General features: G+C 38.9%; 1 protein-coding gene across 1 annotated transcript in view; it reads right to left on the bottom strand.

The window, feature by feature from the left end:
* The window catches only part of LOC145779221 (FRAS1-related extracellular matrix protein 2-like), a 73,679-nt gene extending 46,289 nt beyond the window's left edge, over positions 1-27,390 (bottom strand). Inside the window, exons 1-18 of the mRNA XM_082590757.1 lie at positions 26,701-27,390; positions 25,810-26,250; positions 24,879-25,069; positions 23,745-23,835; positions 23,232-23,498; positions 22,700-22,873; positions 21,958-22,102; positions 20,391-20,566; positions 20,004-20,214; positions 17,114-17,358; positions 16,245-16,902; positions 13,989-14,155; positions 12,908-13,168; positions 9,929-10,100; positions 7,120-7,287; positions 5,644-5,784; positions 4,601-4,807; positions 3,798-4,298 (exon numbers count right to left, since the gene is read on the bottom strand). Of these exons, the coding sequence (XP_082446883.1) occupies positions 3,798-4,298; positions 4,601-4,807; positions 5,644-5,784; positions 7,120-7,287; positions 9,929-10,100; positions 12,908-13,168; positions 13,989-14,155; positions 16,245-16,902; positions 17,114-17,358; positions 20,004-20,214; positions 20,391-20,566; positions 21,958-22,102; positions 22,700-22,873; positions 23,232-23,498; positions 23,745-23,835; positions 24,879-25,069; positions 25,810-26,250; positions 26,701-27,390 (4,906 nt within the window). The remainder of the gene's footprint in view (positions 1-3,797; positions 4,299-4,600; positions 4,808-5,643; positions 5,785-7,119; positions 7,288-9,928; positions 10,101-12,907; positions 13,169-13,988; positions 14,156-16,244; positions 16,903-17,113; positions 17,359-20,003; positions 20,215-20,390; positions 20,567-21,957; positions 22,103-22,699; positions 22,874-23,231; positions 23,499-23,744; positions 23,836-24,878; positions 25,070-25,809; positions 26,251-26,700) is intronic.
* Positions 27,391-27,682: the final 292 nt, after the last annotated feature.

Below are 27,682 nucleotides of genomic sequence, written 5' to 3'. Positions count from 1 at the left end.
AAACGTTTTGTCTCTATTTTTGACTTTAAAATTCAGAAAACGATAACAAAAGACAAAATAGGCGGCTTGAAACACAGCCATTGGAAGGTATCTGTCCACTTTTTATGGTAGGAACATGCGTGTTGTTGTGAACCCCACATTACATTTGTGTCATCAAGTAATAGAAACTCAAGAAGGAATTGTACGGAGCTGCATCTGGGGTCTGAGTGTGAAGAATCACGATCTAAACATTTGGAGGCAAAAGTTTATTAAACTTTATAACAACGAAAAAATATTTTTGACTGCGCAGTGCGCACACACAAGCCCCAATGCACTACATCAACCCAGAAATCACGGTTCACGTGACTGAACAGTCACCCCTGTCTTTATTTAGATGACAAAATACTGTACATCTTTTTCACATTGATTTACGTCTATGTTGATATCAACTACAAGCTTAATAAAAAATTGAAAGGTGTTAGAATACAATCTTCCCCAGTAGCGTATAAGTCTCTGCGGTTTTTGCGACCTGCTCTATTTAAAACGTGACATTATTGACTTTTACTAGGTTAAACTGCACAAGGAAAAATGATGACTTGGCATTTTGTGATCAAAAAGTTGCCGTCTTATCTCGCAACCAAATATAGTGTCAGTGTCGCAAATTAAACGATTTCTCTGATAACAAATTCAACGACATTTTGATGTTTTATTTCGAAGAAGAATTTATGCATTCGATTTCCGCTGAAACAAGTTTTCAGTCAGACTTCCTATTATCGAAAAATTTTGGTCTGAAGTGTTTTAATGCTTTAAAAAATGCTAATTTACAAATTTTCTGTCATGAAAACAGCTGCCACTGCAAATTATGAAGGAAATGAACTGCAAGCAAACAAACAAACGCCATATTAGGGCGCATGTATCCGTCGCTTTGTTATTGCACCTGTCTGTTAGGGCAGGGGTCCGCAAATAGTGGGTCGCGACCCAAATTTGGGTCGCAAGACCATCCACAGGGGGTCGTAAAACGGTTTAAACTTATTATAAATATAACTTGTACGGCAAAAATAAATATAATCATATAGTCATTGATGTGCTGAGTTTCGTACAATTTGGTACAAGAAAATATATACTTTCGATTGTAGTACAGTCGTTAAGCCCACGGTTATAAAGCCTGGAAGATACCTTGAGCCAGGGCATGAAAACTCTCTCAGCTTATCTCCAAAACTGGCGACTGAAAGTCAGCTAAACAAAAACTTTGGCAGCAGCTTTCCACCTCTACAATCGGGAATCTGATCGTGAGCTACATGTTTAGAACAATGAAAAACCTTTGTCCTTCTGCCCGAACTAAAATATCTTGTGGTGACACTGGACAGATCGCTCACATACCACCGCCATTTGGTGTCAGTGCGCAAAAAACTGACATCCCGTTTAAGGCTGCAGCTATAGGGGGGAGAGGGCTGACGCTATAGCACCCTTAGCCCTTGTCTACTCTTCAGTAGAGTACTGTGCACCTGTTTGGTGGTGCAGTGCTCACTGCCACAACACCGACACTGTCATAAAAAGCGCCCTTCGCACAGTGACCGGATCCCTGCGTCCCATACCATTGAACAATATCCCTATTCTCGCTGGCATCCAATCTTTTGAGCTTCGTTGCAAAAAATCCACTCAGTCTCTCGGCCGACGGGCACTAGAGCCTAACCATCTTCACCAGAAGATCACTGCTCTCCCAAACGAGCACCCCCATTGACTGAAATCATCAAGACACCCATTTGTGCCAGCCGCTCATCTTCTGATCAACGAAGCTGATGAACAAGTACCACCAGACTCCATGTGTTTATCCCCGACGCGACACATGCCCCATTGGCCTGACAGGCATGGGTTCGCCTCAACCGTCTTCATACGGGCGTCGGGCTTTTCCGCTCAACCATGCACCAATGGGGAATGGCCTCTTCCTGTGAATGTGATGCCGAGGAACAGACCGCAGACCACATCATGAATGACTGTACCATCTTAAAGCCACCTAATGAAGTGGAAGGTCTACGCGCCATGGATTATGAAATCAAAGACTAGCTGCCCTCTAGCAGCCTTCCAGTGTAGTCCGGGAACATTGTGAGTCTTGGGTAGTAAAAGGATAGAGTAGACCCTCGGCCCCAGAGGCCCGTACGTCGACGACGACGCCCACGGTTAATAGGTCCACCCGCTTATTAAGACCAATTTGGTCCGTTTCGGAATTACTGAAGGTGTAGGAGTGGTAGAAAATTGTCCCCCGCTTAATAAGCCAAAATCTTCCGGTCCCGATGTGGGCTTAATAAGCGCGGACGACCGTATTGAAATTGATATTAATCTGCAAAATTTTTTGCGCTAAATTACATACTTCCGAAACATTTGGGTCGGGAAGATTTCGAACGATTGTTTTTTGGGTCGCGCAAAAAGTATCTGCGGACCCCTGTGTTAGGGCATTGTCGCAAGGTCCACGGTCGCATATTCCATGGTTAGTATGGCAGTACTGTAGAAAATTGACAACTAACATTCCCTACTTAGTTTTTAGGGCAAGGATAGCCAGTGAATCTCTATTGATATGAACAGACAAACTAGCCGGAAGACATAAAAAACAGTCTGAAAAACTTAAACGCATAGCATCTCAATATAACTAAAGCTACATTTTGTAGAAGTTCATGTTTCCAACGAATGTGAGAAACACATAGCGAACATCGCGTTTGTGAAAGATGAAAAGAAGTGAACAAATCACGGAAAGGACCATTGAAAGTCAACAGAGAGTCACTTTCGTATTTGATAGATTGTGGTGGCATCAAGAAAAATGTGGATGAGTAATTTGCGGTACCTGATCAAAACATTGAAACAACGTAAAAAATAGAACCTTGTTTGCAGCCGTCCCTGGTCTGTTAAACTTGTCATTTTACATCGTTTCAACGTAGTTGGGCGGTGAAACGATTTAGAAATGGCAACGTCTGATGTCTCTGAAAGCATGACATCAATGGTGCATTAGCCCGCTTGTGAACTCAATCTATTCCCACGGGGTTTTCACGTTTTAAAATCTCATCTAATTCCACCACACATCTGTAGGAAGCCACTTCACAGCCAGCACTCAAATCACAGCCAACAAATGTGTACTTTCTTTACCTTAATGCAACCTCTGCAGACCTTGACACAATGTAAAAAAGAATTGATTTGCAAGTTGAGATAGGTCGTGAGACAAGATTAATTCTATTTGTCACTTTTACACAGTGACAAAATGTAGCATTATGATGAAGGATGTGGCCTTGTGTGGAAACAGAGCATCACTGATTTATTCTCCTGGTTATGTACTTAAGCGAACATATACTCCCGAAGCCAAAAAACTGTTGTAAAGTTATGTTATGGATAAGTAAATTATCTTTTTTTTACAAAGCACAAGCCTAATGAGTAATCATGTTTTTGTTGTGAAAAAACAAACAAGAATACACTATGTGAAGCCATCTTGAGTCGTTTGCGTGAACAAAAACAACTTTTGACAGAATTTTAAGACATTCAACTGGCATTTAATAAAAATAAAAGACTATATGTGTGAAAAGAGGAATTAAACCATATATTTAAGAGAAAGAGCTCCCGGCAAAAAATATATAACTTACAAAAGTAAACCAAACCGAATTCAAAAAGTCTAACTTTCGACCATTAACAATATAGAGGAAAGCTATGGACCGCCATCTTATTTCAGTTTTTCAAAGACCGGATTTGATGTGATACTGGTGATGATTAATCGATTAAAAGACATCAGGTAGCATCAAAATAAAACATAAAGATTGTGTTTGAACAACCGGACCCACCTTGAGTGAACTCTTCCACCGGATCTTCTCCCTCCAACAAATTGACGATGCTTCCGTGTTCCGGTGACGTAGTAATGACGTACTTGAGCATCGTGACGTTAGAATCTCTGTCGTCAGCACGAAGCGTCTTCTTGGTGATCCGGAAGCCTCGGTTACAGTTGGGCAAGTTTGAAATAGCGGGAGCCCCCCGATTGACTAACATCTGGGGGACACCGTTGTCCACAGGCACGACTTCTATATCCATCCTTTGCGGTTCTTCAGTCGTGAAGACGGTGTTGGGGAAGACATAGAAGTCGTCGTGAGTGCCATCCGTGACTGTGAAGGAGAAGGAATCGGCAACTGTTTCGGTTCCATCATGGGAGTATGTGATCCTGTTCTCATTAAGGTCATCCATGGTAAACCTCCGGACTACTCTTGTCTCATCCTTCAAAATCCGGCCATGGACAGGATCCTGAGTGATGCGGATTCGGAGAAGCTTGTCCTTTGTGTCGTGATCTTCAACTGTTGGAGATAAAAATCATTTGGTTAGAAGAAGAAATTTCAAAAAGTCAAAATTGCTCACAAACCCGGCTCGCACTTAATTGACTTTCTCACAAAATTGTTGGCCAGACTACGCTAATGATCTTCTTATGCGGTTGGTGGTTATATCAAAAAATTAATGAAAAAACTTCTTCGGAGTTCTCAGGCATCCAAAAATTGCTTTGAACTTTTTTTTTTTTTTTTTTTTTATTCGCGCAACTTTGAACTTTGAACTTCAGCCGCACGCGCTAAATTACAAGACAGCACAGAATTTCCAATTTTACCTTTAAGTTCGAAAGGTGTGATCAGCTTTGCTGCGCCCTCCTTCAGACGGAGCGTTGTCATGGTAACGACAGGCTTTTTATTGTCCACATCAGAAATGGAAACACGGAAAGTCCTGTAGACTGGATTGAACCCGTCAGTGACCTCAAACTCGAAGCTGTCCATTTTGATTTCATCATCTCCAGTGTGCACGTATAGGACCTTGTTGCCTGAGAGAATTTAATCATCTGCTTCAAGTAATCTTTACGTTGTTTTTGCATTAAAACGACATATGCACCGATGAAAACTACAAGCCGATTAGACAAACGACAGCAGCAATGATTTATGTGGTAAAATCTTGTCACAATGTTGATGTTAGCCGACAATGACTTGTGAACGGTTCAAAGTTCAACCGTTTAGCCCTTGACCCCTTAGAGTTGTTTTCATACACTCGCTAATATCCCTCCTAATGTTGAAACAATGCAATCATAAGTTCAAGTCTACGTAAAAGTTTAATGCGGCGTTGTACTATGCAAACGCGCATCAATCAATACTAACACACTCTGCATCATCACAAAAATATCTTGTCTAAAAATGCATCTTTGTAATGTAGAAATAGTTGGATTTTGACAAACAACTCATTTCAACTACGTAGGTACACTGTGATCGCAACAATTAGTCCTGTTTCAATGGAATCCAACTTCTCATTGTTACAACCACGGATTAAAATCAACGCGAATACAATCGCCTGCCAACCACTGGAACAGGAATCATGGGCCACGTAAAAGAAACAGTACAAGCGTTGAAAAATACATTCCCAGATTAACCAGGTCATTTGTCGAACATAAACTGTCTGGTGAGTCTGGGTTCGACACCGGGTTGGGTCACGCTACAGATTTTAAAAACTGATTTGACTGTTTTCATTTTTTGCCAAAGTCAGTGAAAATAAGCGAAGTAATTCTAAGCAAAGGATGTAAACAAAATGTAAAAGAATGTGATGTCTAAAAAGCTGTTGTCGACAAACATATACACCAGAACTATATTATGACATTGTTATCATCATTACCTGCCAGATCAAGTTGTGTAAAAGAAGTGATGGGAACACCAGGTCTGTCCGTGGATTCAAGATGTCCTCGCTGTGGCTCATGGGCGATGGAGAACTCAAGATTTTCGTCAGCGCTGTTCATGTCAGCTGTGCTCAGAATGTCTGAAAGAATTCAACCGATGCGTTGATCAAACGAAACAATAGAAAGTTGGGTAGTTTACGCTTGTAATGATTGGAGCATGGTGGATTTAGGAAATGTGTTGGTGGACCAACATCCCTACCAGCATCTTACGTGTCATTCTTTGTATTACTTAGACGTTCAAAAATGCTCGCGTAAAACTGTTCCGGAGGAAAACAAATTTTACTAATTGAAACACGGTTAAAAAAATTCTTCACAAAGAAATCGGATTCCAAACGAAAACCAGCAAGTAATTTGGGGCCAAAAACAATATTTTAAAGTAATATGTTCCATGCTCCCTTATTAGTTTCATGAGAAAGTGATGTACTTGCACCATAAATGTAATGATCGAAGAAAACATGGTGTTATTTTAAAGTTGAGCTTTTTACAGCAAATTAAAGCATGCTATCTTGTACTGAGATCCGAAATTAATCTGCCAGTTGCTATGCAGTTTATAATTTTTCACAGAAATCGTCAGACATGAAATGTTGTTTTTTAACGTCTGTGGTAAACAATAAAGTAGTTCTCATTACACGACCTCTGATGGTAAATACAGGCACGTTGCAAATTACCGTGATAATACATTAAAATAATGACAAGCCGCGTCTGCTTGTTAATTAAAACTTACAGTTAGTATAACCTTCGGTATTGAATGTCTATAAATAAACAACTAATCCCGACATAAAAGCTTCAAAGATCACAAGATTTTTTGAATTTTCTTGTACGAGACTTAAGCAAGAACACGACAAATCAAAGAATGCAGCGGATCTGTGAAATGGGTCTGTTCTATGGTGAGCGGCAGTGACTTTTAACTTCATTTGGCTTGCCACTAAGTGGCAGGCCATCAAATGAAAGAAAATTTTTCAGTGTGTTTCATTTCATTGTTTTATTTCAGTGTATTTTCAGTTTTATTTTTCAATTTTTCATTTTTCAACACAACAGTGTGAGGTTCCTACAGTGAATGTCGCCAATAGTATAAGGGGATTTTGTAATTTCTATATAATACGATTCCTGTTTGATTTACATTAAGGCTCAGGCTTGCTGCTGTGAAAACCATTGGCAATTTCAAAGTTCATCTTTACATCATTGAAACAAAATGCTTTCAAATAAATGCACTGCTGAGTATTACCGCACAATTCTTGCGTCATTTTCGCATCTCAACATGTTGTAAAAGCACTATAACATGTAACTTAAATTTAATTATAATTCAATTATATTTTAAATGGATTTGCTTGCAATGCTGCCAAGGGCTCTGCACAAATCAGTGTTTCCCTTTAAAAAAAAACATTAGAATATTTACATGGCTAGGAAGCACTCGCCTGTTGTCAGGGTAACGCGGCCTCCTTCCTTCAAAGTAACCCCTTTGTTGATGACGTCAGGGAAAAGCATGTCCATGTACGCAACGCTGACGTAAAAGTATCGGTCGATGAGAGGGTTAAAGCCATCAGTGACGTCAAACTTGATGAGGTCACGTACTCCTTCATGTCCTAAAAATTATGAAAACAAGCGTTAAAAATATGTAAATGACACGTTGTCAGAAACAATCGTAAATTTGACAAACACGAGATTATCTTTGCATCAGTAATACGCCAACGCTTTTCAGATGCTGTCGGGTTTCGATCAGGTCGGAAAATCTTTTTCATGTCGAGAAAAATTCCTCAAAGAGCTGTCATCCATTTGTCGCGAAGAAATCTACAGAGCTTCCAGGACAATGCATCTCAATTTTTTTGACAATTAAACTCTATAATTTTGCGTTTCTTGAACATTAATGAACATCATTCGATAAAGAATAATAACTGGTAGATCAAAACGAAGCACACTTTTATCAAGTGAAACATGGGATATTTGCTTTCTTTTGAGTCATGGAGTCTGAGTGTATCTTGGGATAACTCGGCGGTTTTATGAATTTTGTGACAATATCGGAACTCAGTTAAAAGAAATGTTTGAACAGTGCGGTAAATAGAAGCTATGTTGACGGCAGAGAGCTTTAAAAACACGAAGTAATCCATTTTCACAGCCACAAAACTGAACAAATTTGGTTTGGTAACAAGTTAAACGAAGACAATTAAATTTGTTAACTCTACAAATTTTAAGACCTATACAAATATTACTCATGCAAACGTTCAGATTGCCTGTAGAAAGATCTCGTAAAGTCGAAGCATTCAAAACTATAATTTTGCAATTGCCACTACTGGGCTTGCTGGGCGTGTTTCTTTTTGCAACTGGGACAACTCAAAGTTCAATTTTCTTTAAGATTGAATACAATTTATTTACGTTGAATTAACGTTAATGTTGGTTTCATCGACACAGAAGCTTTAACAATCGTTTCCAGCGAAGTATTGTGCAAAGCTATTTAAGGTGTCTATGGTGCAAAGTGAAAAACGGACCGAATCAGTTGATCAAATCTATCATCGTTTCGCCAACGTCAAGATTGCACCGCAGCCAACAAAATCAGTGATTTTACAGACGTTGAATCAATGTAAAAATGACAGATATTGTTGTCGGGGCCACAACAGTAAAGGCGCTAACCAGAGGACAACATTACGTAATGGTTAACAACTACGAAACGTGATAGTCTAGTCTAGTCTGATTGATTGATGGTAGAAAATTTTATCCTCGCATTGGGAAAGCCACACCTCCACCTTGATCTTTCAATTTGCACCGTCAGCAGAAAACCAGAGGAAGTAGATTTCCTAAATACACAGCATCACAGCATTTCCCAACCAACAAAACCTGTTCTTTTTACATTGTTTTAGCGTAAGTACGTTAAATGTGCTGGTTGATTGGGTTCAAGAAGTTGAACTAAATAGAATCGAGTGTTCACAACAAAAATAATTTTTTGAAACTTTTCAAATCTAATTCAATTCTTCACAATATCGCTTCAAGTAGCAAAGCATTATGGGTAACATGAAGGTACAAGCAAGATAGACGACCAAGTCCTCTACTGTGAGACTGTGAGTGCAACGGAACCAATCAGTCGTGATTTACAATAAACTAAAATGACCGAGTAAGCATAAATAAAAAAAATAAAAAAAAAACAACTAGAAAATGAGTATTTTTGACATTAGTAAAAAGTTATTTCAAGGTGTATTTTTTATCGACAAGTCCACTGTGATGAGAGTGATCTCATGCGACCGTCACAGGAGGTGAAGAGATTCGCCCAGGTAGCGTGGCAACCAACGTGAAGTGCTTCGATCAAGAACACTGTTGTGACCAGTGACGTAGCTTCTCAGCTGACAAATCAACCCTTTTTTACATTGATTCAACGTCTGCAGACGTTCAATCATTGTAAAAAAGGATTGATTTGTCGGCTGGTAGGGTACAGGTTACTCACCACAATCGCGCTTCTTTTTTTTCGTACACACATCTGCGCAAACAAGTTTTTTCCTATGCATGATGTTGCTTTTGGTTTAACCCCGTTCATCAGACAATCTCATTAAACCGACACTATTGCACGAAATTACGTCAGTCATATGAACGACGTTTAGCTCTGCTTCATTGGTACTTCCATTTTCAATGCAAAATTCAGAAAGGACAATGACGACGCTTAGGAAGCTTCAGTGCTATCTTCTCGCAGCCGCAAGCTAGTCTTTTTTACATTTATTTAACGTCTGCAGATAGAGAATCAATGTAAACAAAAGACTGGTTTGCTGGCTGGACTGTTTGCATTGACTTGGAATATAAGTGTTTTGACAAGATTAGAATAGCACAAATGGCACTGTCTTCTACCATGTCCAACCAGGAGTGTTTCTGTCGCTACCACAAATAAGACCACAATGAAGACTTAGGAAAATATTTGGCTTTCCAAACTCAACATTGACTTCGTAATCCAAATGCAAATTGACACTGGTGAACCGCAGAACTGTCTTTCAATTCACTGCTGGCCTTTCGCTTGAAAGGCTTCTACGAGCACTTCTTCACTGACAAAGATGAATGAATATAAACCATCGTAAATAAACAATAATATTAGGCTATATATGGAGCATGCGGCTTCCGTAAAACAGATAAAATAATGATGCGGTGGCTCAAAAACGTATTCTCGCCGGCAAGGTATTTTTTAGAAATTACCTTTAACATCTTATCAATTTGTTCGCTTTTTAAAAGAAAAAATCTTCCCAAATGATTTACCTGTGTGAGTGTATGATAATCTTCCGTTGTCGATGTCGTCTTGGGTAAAATTACCTCCAACACCCAAATTCCTTATCACCCCTTGTTGGTCAGTGACGTTCAAGGCTCCATGTTGGGGAGCAAAAGTGATGACGTAACGTAAGCTTGCGTCATCGGAATCTAAATCTGTTGCCTGAGATAAAAATGGAGTTTTGTTAAAAGTGCGTTCTCGCTAAAAAATTTTTTGGTTGGTTCAACGTTGAAACGATGCAAAAGAACGAAGACACTCGACAAGCCGGAAGCAAGCTTTCTGTTGAAACGTCCAAATTTGCAATTGTTGATGTAGAAACATCGTTTGACGACATTAAATCTACACAAAACGTCATAAAGGTCTGTTTGGACGGAGTAACGTGCTTTGTGTGATTAAAAGCAACATTCCTATTGAGATTAATACACAAAAGCCACAAAGCCTTTCTGCTATTTACGTATGTATTCAATGGTTGGTGAAATGATAACGAAAATATTCACTTAAACTTAAAAATAGACAACTAAGTGCAGTCAAGGAATTAACCCCAAAAACCAACACAACAATGTAAGCTCCGCGGTAAATGACATTTCCTGAAACACCCAGAATAATACTTAATTCTCTCTTAATAACTTATTGAAAAATTTAAGTCTTTAATTCTGCGTATGGATGAGAATATATTAAAAGGATGAACTCTCCCACGACTGAAATCTAAAACAGGAAAAATGATTTCAAACAAATCCGTTGTTTTGTTTAACTAAACGATGTCTTCTTAAAAAGACAAAACAAAAAATATCTGGCATACCAATCACGTCATCTACTGTACATTAATTTAAAATGAGCAGAAGTTTTTAATATTCCATATTTTCTAGCAAACACATTTTTTTTAAATATAGTTAACGTCTGCGGAAATTTTACCAACAGGTTTAATAAATTTTATATTAAGTGTAGACAATAAAAAAAAGACAACATTCGCATCCTCGTTTAAGAAAATTGTTGATACACGTTTTTATGGTTGCGTGTGCTCAGTGGGTGTCGGACCTGCAACTCCTCAATCTGGTTCTCAAACAATTTGGCCACGTGGTGATGCAAGCATGGGACACGTGGAAAGAATAGCTTCCCAGCCAACAAAATCCGTATTTTTTTCATCGATTCAACCAGATTCAACGTCTACAGTCTACAGAAGCCTACAGACGTTGAATCAATGCAAAAATGACCGGTTTTGCTGACTGGGTGAAGATTAGCATGATTTTCAGTCTCGTCGAGCAAAGACGAAACCGCAGCAAAGAAAATAACCATCAAATAGCCCCATCCGGCAAGAGTTTCTGTTGTTTTGATATCGATGTAAATGATGAAACCATGTGACAAAGGCAACCTATGGTGACTAAGAAATCACTCATCGAGGAAGTAGTTCGAATTAAGGCGAAAACCCCCTTCAAGAAAAGACACGTTTTGAACAATGATTACTGAGAGGAAGCTAGGTCAAGACTACACCCGCAGACACAATAAGAGATCAACCGTCTCCGCGCTATATAAAGAAATGTAGCAAAATATTAAGAACTTTGTCTTGAATATGACCGTGAACTTATGTTGCTATAGTTTCGTCGATTCAAAACATAGCACAAAGCAAAAGAATTTAAGATTATCGGTTCAAGCTTGAACTTACGTTGGAGGAACGTTTTTCAATGCAAAACCGTCGCATGTGTTACACTTCTTCATTTTGTTTGCTTTTGGCAAAGCACATTCAAGCACAGCACCCAACTGGAACACCACCGTTGGTGAAAAGAAGCATACTTAAATCCAAAGGGGTCAATGTCAAAGGGCATTAGGGGCCTGGGTGGTGTAGAGGTTATTTCAGGAGACACACGCGTTGAAAAACCAATTCGAGAGATATTTTAAACAGTGTGAAGCTTTGACTGAAGTGTGAACATGTCAATTGTGTCTCGGCTCAAATATGATAGCTAAAAAAATGTTCTAAAAATTGTAAAGTCATAAATTGGCCCACACAGAAAAACCCATCGTTTTTGCATTGTTTCAACGTCCGCAGACGTTGAATTAATGTAAAAATACGGATTTTGCTGTCAGGGGATGCCACCAACAAGCTAAAATCACAAATGTCAAGCACCATTGATCGGCAAAAAACTTTATCAGAGTCGCCTGAGGTCTGTCAAGTGCAATGTAAAATCGCGTGTGAATTTGTCACTATTTGAAGCCTTAAATCTATCACAGATACAGCTATAAAAAAAACAGTGTTGTAAAAGTGGTCACCGAACATTTAATACCACCAGCATTGCCGTCGCTAAACAAGCCAAGCACTTGTTCAAAGCTATTCATAGGTTACGGGTTACGGCACAAACGATTCGAATGAGTGAATTCTCAGTAAAAATGACGAGAAACAGATGGAATTGCGAAAGTGCAGGTGATCGACCTGTCCAAACTGACAACAACTTTTTCACACAAAGATTTATTGCAATCGTATCGATCAGATTTTTAAACCTTAATAGTCAGTCAGAAAATATCACTGATCTCGGTTGCTGGAAGCTGCTAACGCTTTCTTACACTTGGCTGCAGCATGTATGCACTCCAACACGTACTTTGCAGGATTTTTTCACGAAACTTAATTTTAAAGAATGCAATGAAGTTTTACCGTTCTTTGAAATCCGATTGTTAACTTATAAACAAAATGCACGTCTAGTCTTGGCAGTGAAACAAAGAATTATGAAGAGGCATACTACGCCTAGGATGTTATTTCATCAACACATAATACCGATCCCATGCTCAATGAACTACGAACAAGTAGCATGCGCTTCGTCTTATTTTTTGTGTTTTTTTGTCATTTTTCATTTGATACGTTTCTTTCTATGCTCAAACTTTCCAATTACTTCTTCATGGAAGTCGAAAACGCTCGGAACAGAAGCATTCCAAAAAACAAAATCTTCAAACACAGAGCCAACATTTTTAATTCATCCACTCACCTTCAATACGTCATTTCCAATCACTTTGATCTCCATTAGCTCTACATCTATCCCATTGTTTATGGTCATCCTTGGAGTTTCATCATCAACGGGGATGATGACTATAGGGATGATGGAAGAGTCTTCATGTTCTCCATCGCTCACTTTGATCTCAAAAATGTCCTCTGTTGTTTCGGTGTCGTCATGGCGATAGATGATTTCGGATGCGGTGGCAACCTCACGAAGAGTAAATGAGGAGATCGGAACAGGCTCATCTCCACTCTAAGATGAAACAATCTTGTAGTTTAGAGATTGTAGCTCCACAAATGATAACCGTCTCATCATCAACTGTGTGTTCAACTAATTCACAAGGTGACCACAGCATTTGTTGCTAGCTACTAAAGTTCATTCTTTTTACATTGATCCAACGTCTGTACACGTTGAATCAATGTAAAAATATATATTTTCTGGTTAACGTTTGAATCAATAACACACTCAATGCAGTTGTTTGCACGAAAAGCATAAAGCTATTTTGAAGGTGGATTTTGCAAAAATAAATTATTGTCGCTACGAACGACGCTGAAATCGTAAACTTAAGGAAATGTTTCAGTTCCCGCCCACGTGAACACGTACAGCTATAAATAGCAACACACGACGGCTCGAAACGGACAACGTAGCGTAAATTTCTATTTGTTTTGCGTGCGGTGCGTGCTCTTAAACTTCCCGCCACACGCACGTTACGTAATTTAAACAAACGTGAACAGGGCGTGGCTGCGAGAACAAAAGCCTAGAATAAGGTTTGACCAGGAATGAAAAACATCAAAGAAAACGTGTCTTCTTGACAAAATTATTCGGCTAGAAAAAAAAAACGAAATTATCCAACTAAAGATAAAATTTTTATTCTAATGCCAATAACTGATGCAGTATTAACGTTTTTGCATGGTGTCGGCCCTGATGTTTCGGGATAAAAACCAGGCTTCTTTGAAGCAAAATGGATTATGATAATGTCTGTCTGCCAATGTTGAAGCAATGTAAAAAACGATTGATTTTCTGAGGTTGTTGAAAATCCAATTTTGTCATTTGCTCCTTAAGCAGAACTCACCACTCTTTCAAACCTCCCATGGAGAGGGGGATCAACGATGGTGAAGACAAGTTCATCTTCGGGGACATCCTGATCTTCCGCGTAGAGTTTAGGAAGATCAACCACAAGTGCTCCTCCTTCTTCAACCACAAACTCGGTGTGGTAAAGCTTTGGTTTTTCGTCGTTGACTGAAAAATAAAAATTGACCAGTAAACAGAAAGTTTTTTTATTTATGTTTTCACTGCTCTGATACAAATGCGCTGCTTAGGTTCCAGGCCGAAACGATTTATTGCAATTGCAAAAGAATGCGATTGGAGGATGTATGACGCAATGGACGTAAATTAATATTGAAAAACGACTAAACCCATTAAAGTTTCATTTTCGTTTCAACATCGCCAGATATTGGAAATTGGAAAACCTATGTTCAGCATCACACATTTCCTGCTAGTTGTTCCAACTTTGGAAAGCAGAAGAAGACATCACAATATTTCAAGATGCTTTACGATAGCGTTTTTTTTTGTCAAGACAAACCTCATCAGTATAGTGCAAATCCAATGCAGAGGGACTACGGATCAACACACAACTGTCAAAGTTTGTCATTTCGATATACCCGATGGATATATGATAATTCGAAAAACACATAAACTACCTTGCTAAAACCTCATTCTACATTGTGCCTCAAATATTGTTTGATAAAAAAAAAAACAGTTCTGTTTCTCTGACGATTGATTTCTTTTTTTACTAACAAATCCCTTTTCTTACATTGATTCCAGGTCTATAGACGTAAAAATAACGAAGAAATGGACTGATTCACGGGATGGGATGTCATCAGATATACGAGCAACCACAATAGACCGGGTTTTGGCAACAATCGCGTAAACTTCGTTCTGATCCACATTCCACACATGAACCTCTTGCCCGAAACTATCGACCAGGTTTCAGAAAAATGCGAAAACTTTATCTTTAACATTTTTTAGAACGTGATGCATTGGCTAGGCTAAAGCTTCATTGCCAATATTCTGGAATTTGAGCTCATTGTAAATTCATTATCTAACTTGCACTTTTTCTTGATCATATATCCACAGTAGATGGAAAAACACGTTCGTTTTTACATTGATTCAAAGTCTGAATATGTTGAATCAATGTAAAATAAACTAATTTTGATGGCTGGAAGTGGTTTTTATGCAACTGGGTGGGTAGAACACTTGGCTTTAAAATTCTGGGTCAAGTGGGGATTAGTGAGACAATAACTGATGAAACACTAACTCTTCTTCAAACAAAAGAATAGACATCTTTTGAATGCTTATTGCCATGGTAGAACAATTCGTTAGCAACACTCAATCAAACCATCAGTATTTTGTTTTAAATTAAAGTAGGTTTACATCCTATTTAAGTAAAAATATCATTAAACCTTCATCACCACTAAAGAAATAAATGTACCCGGCATTTTGCTAAACCAGCGATCTTCGTTACATTTGAACAGCTTGCAGATTACAACAGGCAAATCACGAATGTTTGAAATTCAATGTAAAAACAATGCAAAATTCGACCATTTTTGGCTTTCAACATATCTCGAGAGATCAATACTCTACGCTCAACCCAGACAACAAAATCTGCCTTTTATACATTAATTCAACGTCTGCTGATGTTGAATTAATGTAAAAATGACGGATTTTGCTATCTGGAATGTTCAGCTGATTTTAAAATGAGAGATTAACATAAGCAAGCGCTTGAAATGCAGACTTCAACTGCATTTCTTGCATTTCGTCTTTTAAAGACTTTGCAACGCAATACTCGCAATGAATAATCAATGAAATGTAAGCTACTGAAAAAATGTTGAGACTAACTTTAAATTTGCAAAATATGTTTAATATTTTATGCAATTTAAAACAGTTCTATTCTTTTTCGGGAAAATTCAGAGCTATATCAAAAATTCAACACCATATCACCACAATGCACGAAGTTTGGCTGTAACGTTTATAACAAAAAAAAATCAGTTACAGCCATATTTTGATTCTGTTCACGTATGCCACATTCACAGCTGCTAACTGTGACAGAGATCATCTATTAGCTGACTAAACAAGAGTGCACAAATTTGTATGAAAACCCATCATCTCATTTTTTGGTGAACAACGCACTCAACGTGCGCTAACTGAACACAAGAAAAATCAAAGATGAAAATAAGGCTAGGAAACCTGTTACAGTTGTGTTGATACGACATTTTTAAGGCAGAAAAGGATAAAGACAAAAACGCTCAAAAGTATCATTGGTACTCACCAGGGTTGATTCCGACCACGAAGAAGTTGGAATCTGATAGATTTGGAGTTCCATCTTGGCACATGAATGAAAACCTGTCTTCAGTGGGCTCATGGTTCTCGTACACACTTTGTACATAGAAGATATTTCCGCTTTTGATGTCGCCAATCGTGAAGGAACTTATCGGGATGCCAGCGCGGGACTTCTCAGAGCCAGGTGCTGGAGATATGTTCTCCACAAAACCTTCGTTAGCCTGCGTCGTTATGACGCATAGGATGTCGTCATCGTCGGTGTCGACGTCGGTAGCATCGAGATGAAGCGGTTCAATCATCGCTTTGTCGCCTTCGTTCACTAAAAAGTCTTCTCCGACGGTCACAAATGGGGCTTCGCTGTCTACAGGGTTAATAATGACGTTGATATTCACGCTTTCGACCTTATTTCCCCCGACTGTCCACTCGTGAGACATGTCAGAAAGGGTCAAGCGGAAGTTGTCCTGGTCAGGGTCTTGGCCAATCTCCCCAGCGACGTGCTCGTAAATCACAACCCCATCTCGAATGTTCTCTTGGGTGAAGCTGCTCGCTTCGGTCCCATCCACCATGATGACCCCCTTGCTTGCTGGTTGGGTGACCAGAAACGTCAAAGCGAGATCGTTCGTGTCTGAATCGGTGGCAGAGAGAACCTTAAAAAAGAAATTCAGTTTTTTAACATAAAATCATCAAAGTATAACCGTGTTGTTTTTGAAAAGCATTCTTCATAAGTTTCTTGATTTACAAACACAAAATAATAACATTTGGTGATGCCGGTGGCATTGCCTTGATGCAGTGGTGAGATTTAACCGGTTCTAACCGGTTAATTTAATGTAAAAACAAGCGATTTATAAGTTTTCTTACGTCAGATGTGATTGTCACTCGTCCGCGTTCTTGGACTTGAATCTCAAAGTTAAGATTCCCATCGTGGGCACGGGCAAGCAATGGCTGCTCGTCATCAATGGGCTGGATTGTGACGCGAACAACGATGGGTATGGTGTGCATGCCATCCGATACGTCAAGAGAAAACTTATCCGAGGTCACTTCGTCGCCGTTCTGCTGGTACATGATATGCAAGCCAGCGATATCAGCTTTCGTGAATGCTCCACCTGCGCATGAAGAATAATAATGCGATCAGAGAACGCCAGCCCTCGAAATTAGCTTCCATCTACGACGGCAAAAACATTGCCGTCGCCAAATCAGCAAACCTTGGATTGCGGCGGCAATTGCCGTATGCTTTAAAGTTTAAACAAACGAAATTTTATGCGTTTATTCTTCGTGTTTCATACGGCGGTAGCGGAGAGCATCACGCAAGCTATTTTACGCGCTGACAATGCTCTTGTGAACTGTAAAAAGTTTACAACCTTGTAAATACTGGCTTAATTGTTACGAAAAAGTTATTGGAACATCGAATGCTTATTGTTTACCGGTGTCGTTGCGAATATAAATCATGGTGAAGGATACAGTTAAAAAGTAAAATTTACCTGCTATAGGTTATCAAACAGAGGGAACAGAAGGAAAAAGTTAGTGTGGTATTTTACAAAATTTATAAAGAATTTTATGACGGAAAAAAATCGGAATTAGAAAAGCTAAGGGGTCAAGTTAAAAAAGTAGAACAAAATTGGATAAATGGTTCTTCGCAGTAAAATAATGCTTCCGATCATATGGCATTGCGCGTTCACGAACGGGCAGTTTTGCGTCTTCAAGTATTCCAGTGACGACGCGACAACCTCGTCCTCTGATGATTCCGATTTATATATGATATCCGACTAGTTCTTTATCCAACAGACTTTGTGTTGCTCGCACGCAGTATCCCAATTGTGCCGAAATTATGTTAGGATAAACATAAATCGAGCCAATCTTCTCGCAGGGAGCTATTAATTTGTTACTGGTACCTGTTTGAGCAATTAACGTTATTTTATGATGGTTCAACGTCGCTAGATGTCGAAAAACAAACGTAAATTTCTTATTGGGCATTGTTGTTACCCAGGCAGCATAATTCGTTATTTTTGCATTGATTTTGCGTCTGTAGACGTTGAATCGATGTAGAAATGATGATTTTGCTGTCTGGGTGCGCAATATAACCCGCCGGGAAAATTGTAAATCGATTTGTGCTGACTCGAACGTTGAATCAACCCAAAATTAACTTACTTTTCCCCTGAGCTATTTTACGTGAATTAACGTAACAGCGTGCGTATTGCGTTGCTCGCTTTATCGCTACTTTAAGTATTATTACGTCACAACAAATCAAACGATGCGGTCGTGATAGACTACTCTAGTATACTTTTCCCTTCTCGTTTCACATGTTTTGGTACAATTGTTTCGTAATAAACGTTCAGAGCAATTGCCAACGCAATTTCAACTTTTGCTGTTTGGCCTCGGCAAAGTTCTTGCCAAGTAAAAATATGCTATAAAATATAATATTTTCGAAGACTGCGTGAGTGTTCACAGCAAGTAAAATAGTCCGAGGTAAGGTCTTGGTGCGATGTTTCTGCTGATTAAACTCCCGCTGCGAGTAAATAACACAGGAAGAAATTTTAAAAAGTTTTGTTCTAATTAAGTGCTCATTTTGCGGCGGCATTTTTATTGCCGTAGCAGAATGGCCATTATGACGTTTACGGCGGCATTTACCACGGCAATTGCCGAGTGCCGCCGCTAATTTCGAGGACTGGACAACGCTGGTTCGAAACTGAAGCCAGGCACGTTTGAGGAAATATTTTTATTTTGTTTATTCTCAACCACACTTAGATCAAAGACATCAGGCTTGTTTCCTGACGTAAACCGGCTTTTTTGCCAATCAGAAAGACGGTAAACCTTTCAAAGATCTTCTTTAAACCACAACAGGGAGCATTGTATTGACCTCTTTGTGCCTTTTCCCAATTTCTTTTGACGCTGATGCTTCAGTCAAACAAATGAGCCGAAACGCTACGATGGCAACGTCAGCTAATAAGCACCTTTTTACGTGGATTCTACGTCTGCAGAAGTTGAATCAATGTGAAAAAGGATAAATTTATTGGCTGTAGTGTGGTTATGACTTCTTACAGTTATTCGCGATTTTGCAAATTCAGTAGAAAAATCCAGTTACAAAAATATAATTCAAAGGCGGAAATGATGAATTTGAAGTTCGGTTGGTTACAGTTTTAAATCTTGATTGACGAGCAGGGAGGTTAATTTTACAAACGACCGAGTACACCTCCCGCAGATACTTTTGCTTCAGTCAATGCTTTGTAGCCAATGGGACGAGCTAGGTGAAAGTATCACAGTTGTTTACAAAACAAAATAATTACCATAAGTTGGAATGTTCTGCGTGTCTATCAAGTCTAACATTTCATTTCACAAAATTCGGGATTTAGACGTTGCAATAAAGTCGACAGGCTTTGGTTATAAAATAATCCTTTTTTAATCCCAGTTACCGATTCTCTATTTTTTCATTACCAGATGAAGGTTGTTATAAAATAAAGGAATATGTTCCATGATAAACGTGATGAGCAGTCATGCAAATCAGTAAACCAAAATTATTCAAACAACAATTCAATCGATTGGTAGAACTTTCTGTGGCATGAGTTTGCCCGGATGAGCCTGATGGGCAAAACATGTGGCTATCCTTGTCAATTCTTGCAACTCTCAACCGCCGAGAAAACAAAAATGAATACCATATGTAGGTTATTGCGCACGTTGTTTTGATCCGACCAATAGTGGCCATCTAACTGGGACACTCTAAACTGCTACTACTACTTCTTGACGAATCTCTCACCTAAGTTGAGTGGGTACACGCCGTACTGGACCTTTCCATGGGTTGGGAGGGAGGTAAGCGTAAACGTGATGATGCTCTCATCTGTGTCCTCATCAGTGGCATCCAAAATGTCAGGAGTGATGGTTGTTATTGCTCTTTCGTTGACCTTAAAGCCAGTATTCACAATCCTGGGCGGCTTGTTATTTACTGGGTTGAGATAGATGGAAAACTCCTGAAAATTGAATTAAAATAATTAAACATAACTTGCTGCAATCGTTTGTGGAGTCATGAATCGAAAACGGAGCAAAAGATTCACTTTCAATTTACTTCACTTTGGGTTGCTTTATTTTATAAACGTGAAGCAAAAATTAAGGTCTTTTGTATTTTTTGCAAAGTCTCGTCTCTCACCTGATCCGGAAGTGTGTTTCCCGCGTTGTCAGTGACGCTGAATGTGAATCTCATGGATCGGGACACAATTCCCAGCTCTGTGTCTGGTGGCTGGTACGCCACCTTGTGGTGGTTCACCTGTGCTTGCGTGAATGACGTCACGGCCACTTCCGGTTGTTCGGTGAGAACAATCTTGCCTGAAATAAATTTTCTTGATTTACTACACCCTGAGTAGAGGTGAGCGGTGTTTGTCAACAACTAGTATACGCCGGGAGTCAAACCATGATTGCATGATGGGAAAGCGAGCGCCTTACCGGCTGCGTCATCCCGTCACTATCACGAGACAAACAGCAATAATTGGTTGCAAAGCTAAAAATAAAACTATGCGACCCAAGTATAACTCGATGCTGAAAACCACACCTCGCAATGACCTATGATGAAACAATATTTAAACAAGGAGGTAGATTATTTGATCACACCAAGCATGAGACCGCAATGGACACTACAAATTGTAAATATCAACCCTCTTTAAAAACAAACAGGTCATATCAATATGACGTCGCTGTGTATTCAAACAATTCTTATCGAGTAACTTTGCAAAGATTTGGAAGCAAAAGTTGTGGGAAAAATTATTGGACTTCTCCGGAGTTGTTTTACAATACGCAGATACGTTTGCAAATCTCATCAATTCAATTTCATGCAACTACTTTTCACATATTTTTAACAGTTATTCCACGAAGACTGTAGCCTATTTTCAATCTATCACAATAATTAATTGAAGAGGGTTGGCACTAATCAAAATGGTGTTACAACTATAAAATTGTCATCGATTGAAATGTGCTCAAGCGTAACGGAGTAGGTCATGACATCAATGTTCAACAGAGCGTGGCATTGAAACATCACTAAAGCATTATGTTCACCCTATGGTTCACCTTGACCGATAATTGGTTTTCCATGTGTTATTAAACAAAGCCGTGTCAATTCTAAACACTGAGGATGTCAAGGTACCAAAATCTGTCCTTTGTACATTACTTTAACGTTTTGAAACGTTAAATCTGTGTAAAGGAGGCAGATTTTTCCTCTTGGGGTCCACTCGGAGTTACGCTTGTAGAATAAAACCAAAATTAAGATGGAAACATGTCAAACAAACACAAGAGATGTAGTTTGCAGATGTAACTTTTTTTCTTGAAAAACAAAAAAACGCGATAGGTTTGATTTCAAGAAACCTTCCCGAATAATGAATAAACGTGTAATTATACAAAATGACTGCATCACAAAAACACCAAACGAATGCATGAGAAATAGCCTTCGAAAAAAAAAGACAAAAAGTTGTAAATACCATAACAGTGCAGTGAGGTTTGCACAAAACAACGAACAATCAAAAAACACGAAACTGATAGGACGAACAAGAGATGAGTTTAAATCCACAGTCAGCCCCAGTTTGTGTACCTCACAAATGTTTGTGAGTTTCAAAGCGCAAACAATTCATTCTGTAACACATCGATTTGATGTTATTTGACATGATTTGCCTGCAAAATGGGGCATTTATTTTTCTAATTTTAGCATAGGAATAATATACAGTACATACCAGTGTCAGAAAGCGGTACAATAGGGTTAAGTTCGTTCAGAGGGCTTGTGAGCGTGTAGATTAACTCCTGGTCATTTGTGTCTTCATCGGTGTATCGTAAAAGCTTCTTGTTAAATGGGGTCAGCTCAAACTCTTGCACATTCATCTATGTGATAATGGTCGACATTGAGATAACATACTGCAAGTTTACTTTTGAAAAATATGTCTATTCCGTCACTCATCACACAAAAATACTTATCTCCGCAACCAAAAGTCTCATTTGAAACAAGACGTCCAGGTAGTTAAATAGAAAGGATAAGGCTTTAGCCTGAATTTCGCTTCATTCCTGACCGATACGAAATCCGCAACTATCATGTTGCCCGGGACTAGAATCATCAGTTCATCACTATACATTACAAGGCTGGGCTTTTGATTTACTGTTCAGCTGAGAGTGTCTGATTTGAGTACAATTTGAGTATTTTCGTCTAATTTGAGTAGAGTGGTACTCTCTCCTAGACACCAAAACCGTCATTTTTACATTGATTCAACGTCCATGACGGATTTTGCTGTCTGGGGGATGAGACCCAAAATAACCGTTTCCAAATTACGGTCTTTGTTGACTTCCTCCTCAAGTGACTCCACAATTGGCAGAATCATTTTACCACCTCGTTCACTGAGATAGTTGTAAACTTATGAGGCTGGATGGAGAAGAAGCGTTTTTGTTAAATTTTCTTTACAAATGCAACGACTTTATTTTCTTTACCTGGAGCGTTGTGTCAGGGTAAAGACTTGGAGGAATGTCATCCACAGGCATCACTTTAACAATGAATTGTTGTCCATCGGAACGGTTTGGAGGATCGCTGTCGTCTTCAACATGAAAGCGATGTACATCCATTACAACATCCGTAGAGTGAGGTCCAATGTGGCGGTAGTATAACTAAAAGGACACGTTTGATGGTAACGATATTATGGTGAACTAAACTTGCAATTTACAATATAAACTCAAATTTATTATTATAGGCCTACAACAACAGAGATGTATTGGTTTTGTAATTTAAGAGTCAATAAGTTGTGTTGGGGATGGACGACAAGTGGCTTCCCGTGCCCCATCCTGAGAGCACCATCTGCGTATGTGCAGTAGTGCACACAATTGATAAGTTCAGAAATGTGTTTATGGCAAAAAATTTGAATTACAAAAACAACTCAAATCTGTTATAAAATGATTTATTATTTAAACTCGTAAATTTAGAAAAGTATATCTTCAGATATATTGTTGTAGGTTGTTAGAGACACACCTCCATGTCAACGATATTGTCTTCTCCCCACTCTGTAACCTCTTTCTCCCATCTCCCGTCGTCTCTGATCTCATAATCATCTACATCCTCTTCTTTAGAAGGATCACTTTTGACAAGAAGAAAACGCCCCTCAGTGGAGAAGGGCCGGTCCAAAACAAACTTGATCTTCATCTGATCAGAATCGATATCAGCCGCATTGAGCACCCAGCTGCTGACCAGTTCGGTGGCTCCCTTGTCTACTATCAGCCCCGTGTTGGTATCCACGTTCTGTAAACAATGTTTGACGTGCAGGTTAAGAAATATAAAATACGCAGCTAAAGTGTACTACACTGATCTCTTCCAGCAAGTAAAATTAGTCCTTTTAACCATGATTCGGAATCTGCAGACATTGTATCCATGTAAACAAGACTGATTTGCTGGCTGAGAACTTATACAAAACCAGCCTGTTTTGTTGTATATACAGCTGCCATATCATCTGCGTTGTTCAAACATAAAACAACATCTGATTCTCACCGGTGGCGTATTGTCCATAGGTGCAATAGTAATTGGGAAGAGAAACTGGACTTCATTTTCCCCATCCGTCATATGGAAGATGATGTTATCACTAAACAGGTGAGATTGTGAGATTGTTTAAACTGCAATTTTAAATCTATTCATCGCTATGCTATGTTGAAGTGCCAATTTTCAGGAAAAACAGTTTAGAATAGATGGGAACCAAAACTGCAGAATAAACATAGTTTATTTTTGTCCGAGACTTCAAGATAACAAACTTTTTCACTACAGCAGAGTCGCTGGACGTTAAAATGATGTTACAAAGTGATACGTTTTTGCTGTTTCGGTGTTCCTATTAAGTAGGAAATTAGGTGTGAATAATGAACATCCCACAATTTGTATTGTTCGATAATATCTGTACCATTAACTCTCCAACACAAAACCATTCTCGTGTTAATTGATCAGCAGAAGTCTTTCTAAAAACCTTCTGCACGAGTCTTGGAGCTTTCTCGGTCTGGGCACGAATATCTTCTCATTCAAGCAAGTTGTTCATGTGGCAATATCACAAACATTGATATTAAACACCTCATATCTTTCAAACATTTTCTTTATCAAAGATCACGATAGGGGTCGTAACAATTCCACAGAAACACGATGCCACATAACGGGAGTCTCGTAACGACGCAAATTGCCACAACTGATAGTTGAGAAATGAAATGAGGCTTTGTTGTCTGACTGCCCCAGAGGTTGACGGTTACATGTTGCAGTAGCTTGATACAGTTAGACATATGAAAGTTATTACATGCAACCGCAGGCAGCCATCAATCAAGCGGCTGATATCAATAAAAGATCACACAAACCAGAAGCCAAAAATAATCTCTATACAACGTTAAAATAAGTTAAAAAACAGTTATTTCACTATTAAATTACGCATATAATTGTGTTATTGCAATTTGGAGCGGTTTGTTGAGAGATTAACATGCAACAGCAAAGACTGCTAAAAGATTACGTCTTTAATGTCTTCCCAAACAACTAGATATTTTAAAGTTAAAAAGCTCCCGCCGCCCCTTTTTCCCTGTTGATAAGCGTCCTTAGAAAAGTAACGTACTAGTTTAACTCAAAGAAAATTATCAACCTACACGAATAGTTACAAACCTGAAAGTATTTGAACCATCATGTTTGTAAGTGACAAGACCAGAATCTAAGTCTCCAGGTGTAAAGAATTTGTTGGCGGTGATGAGCTGACCGTGCTGGGCTCCTCTTAGAACTTTGATCCTCACATCATTCAAGTTATCTTCATCGGAAACTTCCAGGTTTTGAGAACTTGATAAAGCACGTTGTTGGCCCTGAAGTGAAACAGTATTATTGAAATCGACCTGCCCAGTAGAAATCGTACTTTTTGCCTATTCCTCTGTACTTGCTTTGTGAACATTAGAATTGCAAATATTAAAACATTTTTTTTTTTTTTTGCAACGTCTAGAGACGTTGAAACGATGCAAAAAAGCCACTTTTGCTGGCTGAATAAACTATAACAATTACAAGATGTAGAAAAAAAATTATAAGTAGGCTACAACCCATACAACCATTTATCCTAGTTCGTATTCTGAGGTATGAACTGCAATAAGCAAGCAATTATTTCGTTCGTCCATAAAATAAGTCGACTACTGAACTAATCAGCTCCATATAAAGATCATTTATTTCACCACTGATTGTCATCATCTGGTACTATAAGCTTGACTCATGCCCATTTGTTATTGTTAATGGCGGATTTGCGCCCGCAGGGTAGCTCTGAGATACCGCAAGACAAACTTGGCGTGTTTTCATTTTCTCAAAAACTAAAATTGTGGCTATTTTTTTTGCAAAAAAAGTATGAAAAATGCAGTTTCTGTTACGTTTTGTTTAATTATTTATAAAAACCAACCATCCCAAACCCAAAGCACTGTAAGCGACAACCTCTTTTGCGTCTTCCAAAACACAACTTTATTAAATGCTAATCAGTGTTCAATTTCTAAGCAAAACAGCTACAGTACATTTATAACTTTTTATGTGGGTGTTATCAAGAAAACTATCATGAGGAAGAATGTACCTGATATAAGAGTTGTCCAGTGTTTCTTGTCACCACTGGCGCTAAGGTGTTCATGGGATTAACAATTATTAAGAAATTGAAGGGGTCTGAAATCATGCCTTCTGTGTCAACAATTTGCATCTCGATCTGAAAAATTCTCTGAACTTGTGAATCAACTGCTGGGGGTTTGTAGGCGATTCTGTATTCATTGACGTCACTTTGTCGGAAGGACCGGATTGGCATGTCGCGATCATCGGTGCTCACAATGGCTCCCTGCTGGAACTTGAGCGGCGATGTGATGTTGAAGATGAGATCGGAAGGATTCGACTCCACATCTGTTCCTCGAATCATCTCGTTGGTGAAAGCAGTCATGACAAACTGATCAACTTCCATGACTAGGACGGATGCAAAATCGATCCTTGGAGGAGTATTTTCGTTTCCTGCCACGAGTTTTACAGTCACCTGCAAAAAAGATGTTTTTTTTCTTAAATTTGTAAATTTTTCAGATTAACAAGTGAACCGCCGCAAACGAAATTGGGCAATCACATAATTATATGCTTTTAATCATATCGATCTATTTTCAGAATTTTATGCAAGAAAACTTGAGGAAAATCTAAAAAAGTTTGGTGATTGGCCCTTTTAAAACACCAAACTGTTTTTAAAAAAAAACGGAAATAAATAGGTTAAGTCATGAGAAGATAATTTGATGGTCTAATACTGCATTATATAATTGTTTATATTATAATGGCAGAAAGATAAGAAATTCATTTTGCATTTTGAATCTTTAAGATAATTTTATCTCAAGTCATTTTCAAATATTTTTATTAAAATTAAACATAAATTGACAGCTCTGGAAGTCAATTCAATTTTTTCACAATTGTACCTACAAATCTATGATATGAGTTGAAATACCTGAAAGTATTCTTGCTTAATCAAATTCCCGTCAGAATCCAACAGCTCCACAACCATAGGTATTTGGTCGCGATTCGGGGAATTGGTCACCGACGTATGTTGGTAACGCATTCCGGCATTCAAAAATTCCATGCAAGAAACCATGCCTCCGTTAGAAGGGTCCTTTAGCAATCGGCCGTACCGCGGTAGGCCTGCAGAGCCGGGGAGAGTGGCCACTTGACATTGTTCTGTGCTTGGGTCGAAAGAGAATCCAAGAATTTCTCCGTCCAGGGCTTCGGAAGTTCCTCTGAGATTCGGAACAGTTAAAAACAAAGATTTTGTGATCACCGTTCTTTGGATGAAGAGGACATCCACAGTTAGCCGGAGTGGGATGATGTATGTTTCTGTGGGAGTGTCGTAACGAACTTGCAGCCTAATGTGATCTTCACTTGGACTTCTGGCCCCAAGATGAGAATATTTCACTTCTTCAGGTCCAAACTTGCACGGGAATCTTTCTGGAGAAATATAACCCGGTCTTTGACTAAGAGGAGACGGTATCACTGTGACGTGACAATTATCTTCGTCCGCTACATTTATGTGCAAATCGGACACAGGATTGACAAAGACCGACCGTCCGTACGGCACGCGCACTTTATTTACAGCTCCGATGATGGTAGATGGAGGATTGAGGCTCGGAGGATGTTGCGCCATTGTTCGGGAAATCAGATAAATTATTCCGGCGAGAAACCATTTCATCGCCGGTAAATGCCGACAATTGTTTGTCATATTTTTATTAATTGTAAACTATGAAAAGAAATTTTAAATCTACTGTAGAGACGATTTCGGCACGCCGACTCCTAAAACACACCAAAGCAAAGAATTCAATTAATGTAAAATAAATTTATAATTTTAATCGATAGGCTATATCTTCTTCACACGCCTAAGAGAATTGTATACATCGAATTCTATTTACAACGATCGATCGATCTGCGCCAGTCGATTG

This window comes from Aplidium turbinatum, chromosome 11 (genome assembly GCF_918807975.1).
Source record: "Aplidium turbinatum chromosome 11, kaAplTurb1.1, whole genome shotgun sequence".
NCBI classification, from domain to species: Eukaryota; Metazoa; Chordata; class Ascidiacea; order Aplousobranchia; family Polyclinidae; genus Aplidium; species Aplidium turbinatum.
The sequence above is the reverse complement of the archived record's forward strand: the minus strand, read 5'-3'. Positions and strand labels throughout refer to the sequence as shown.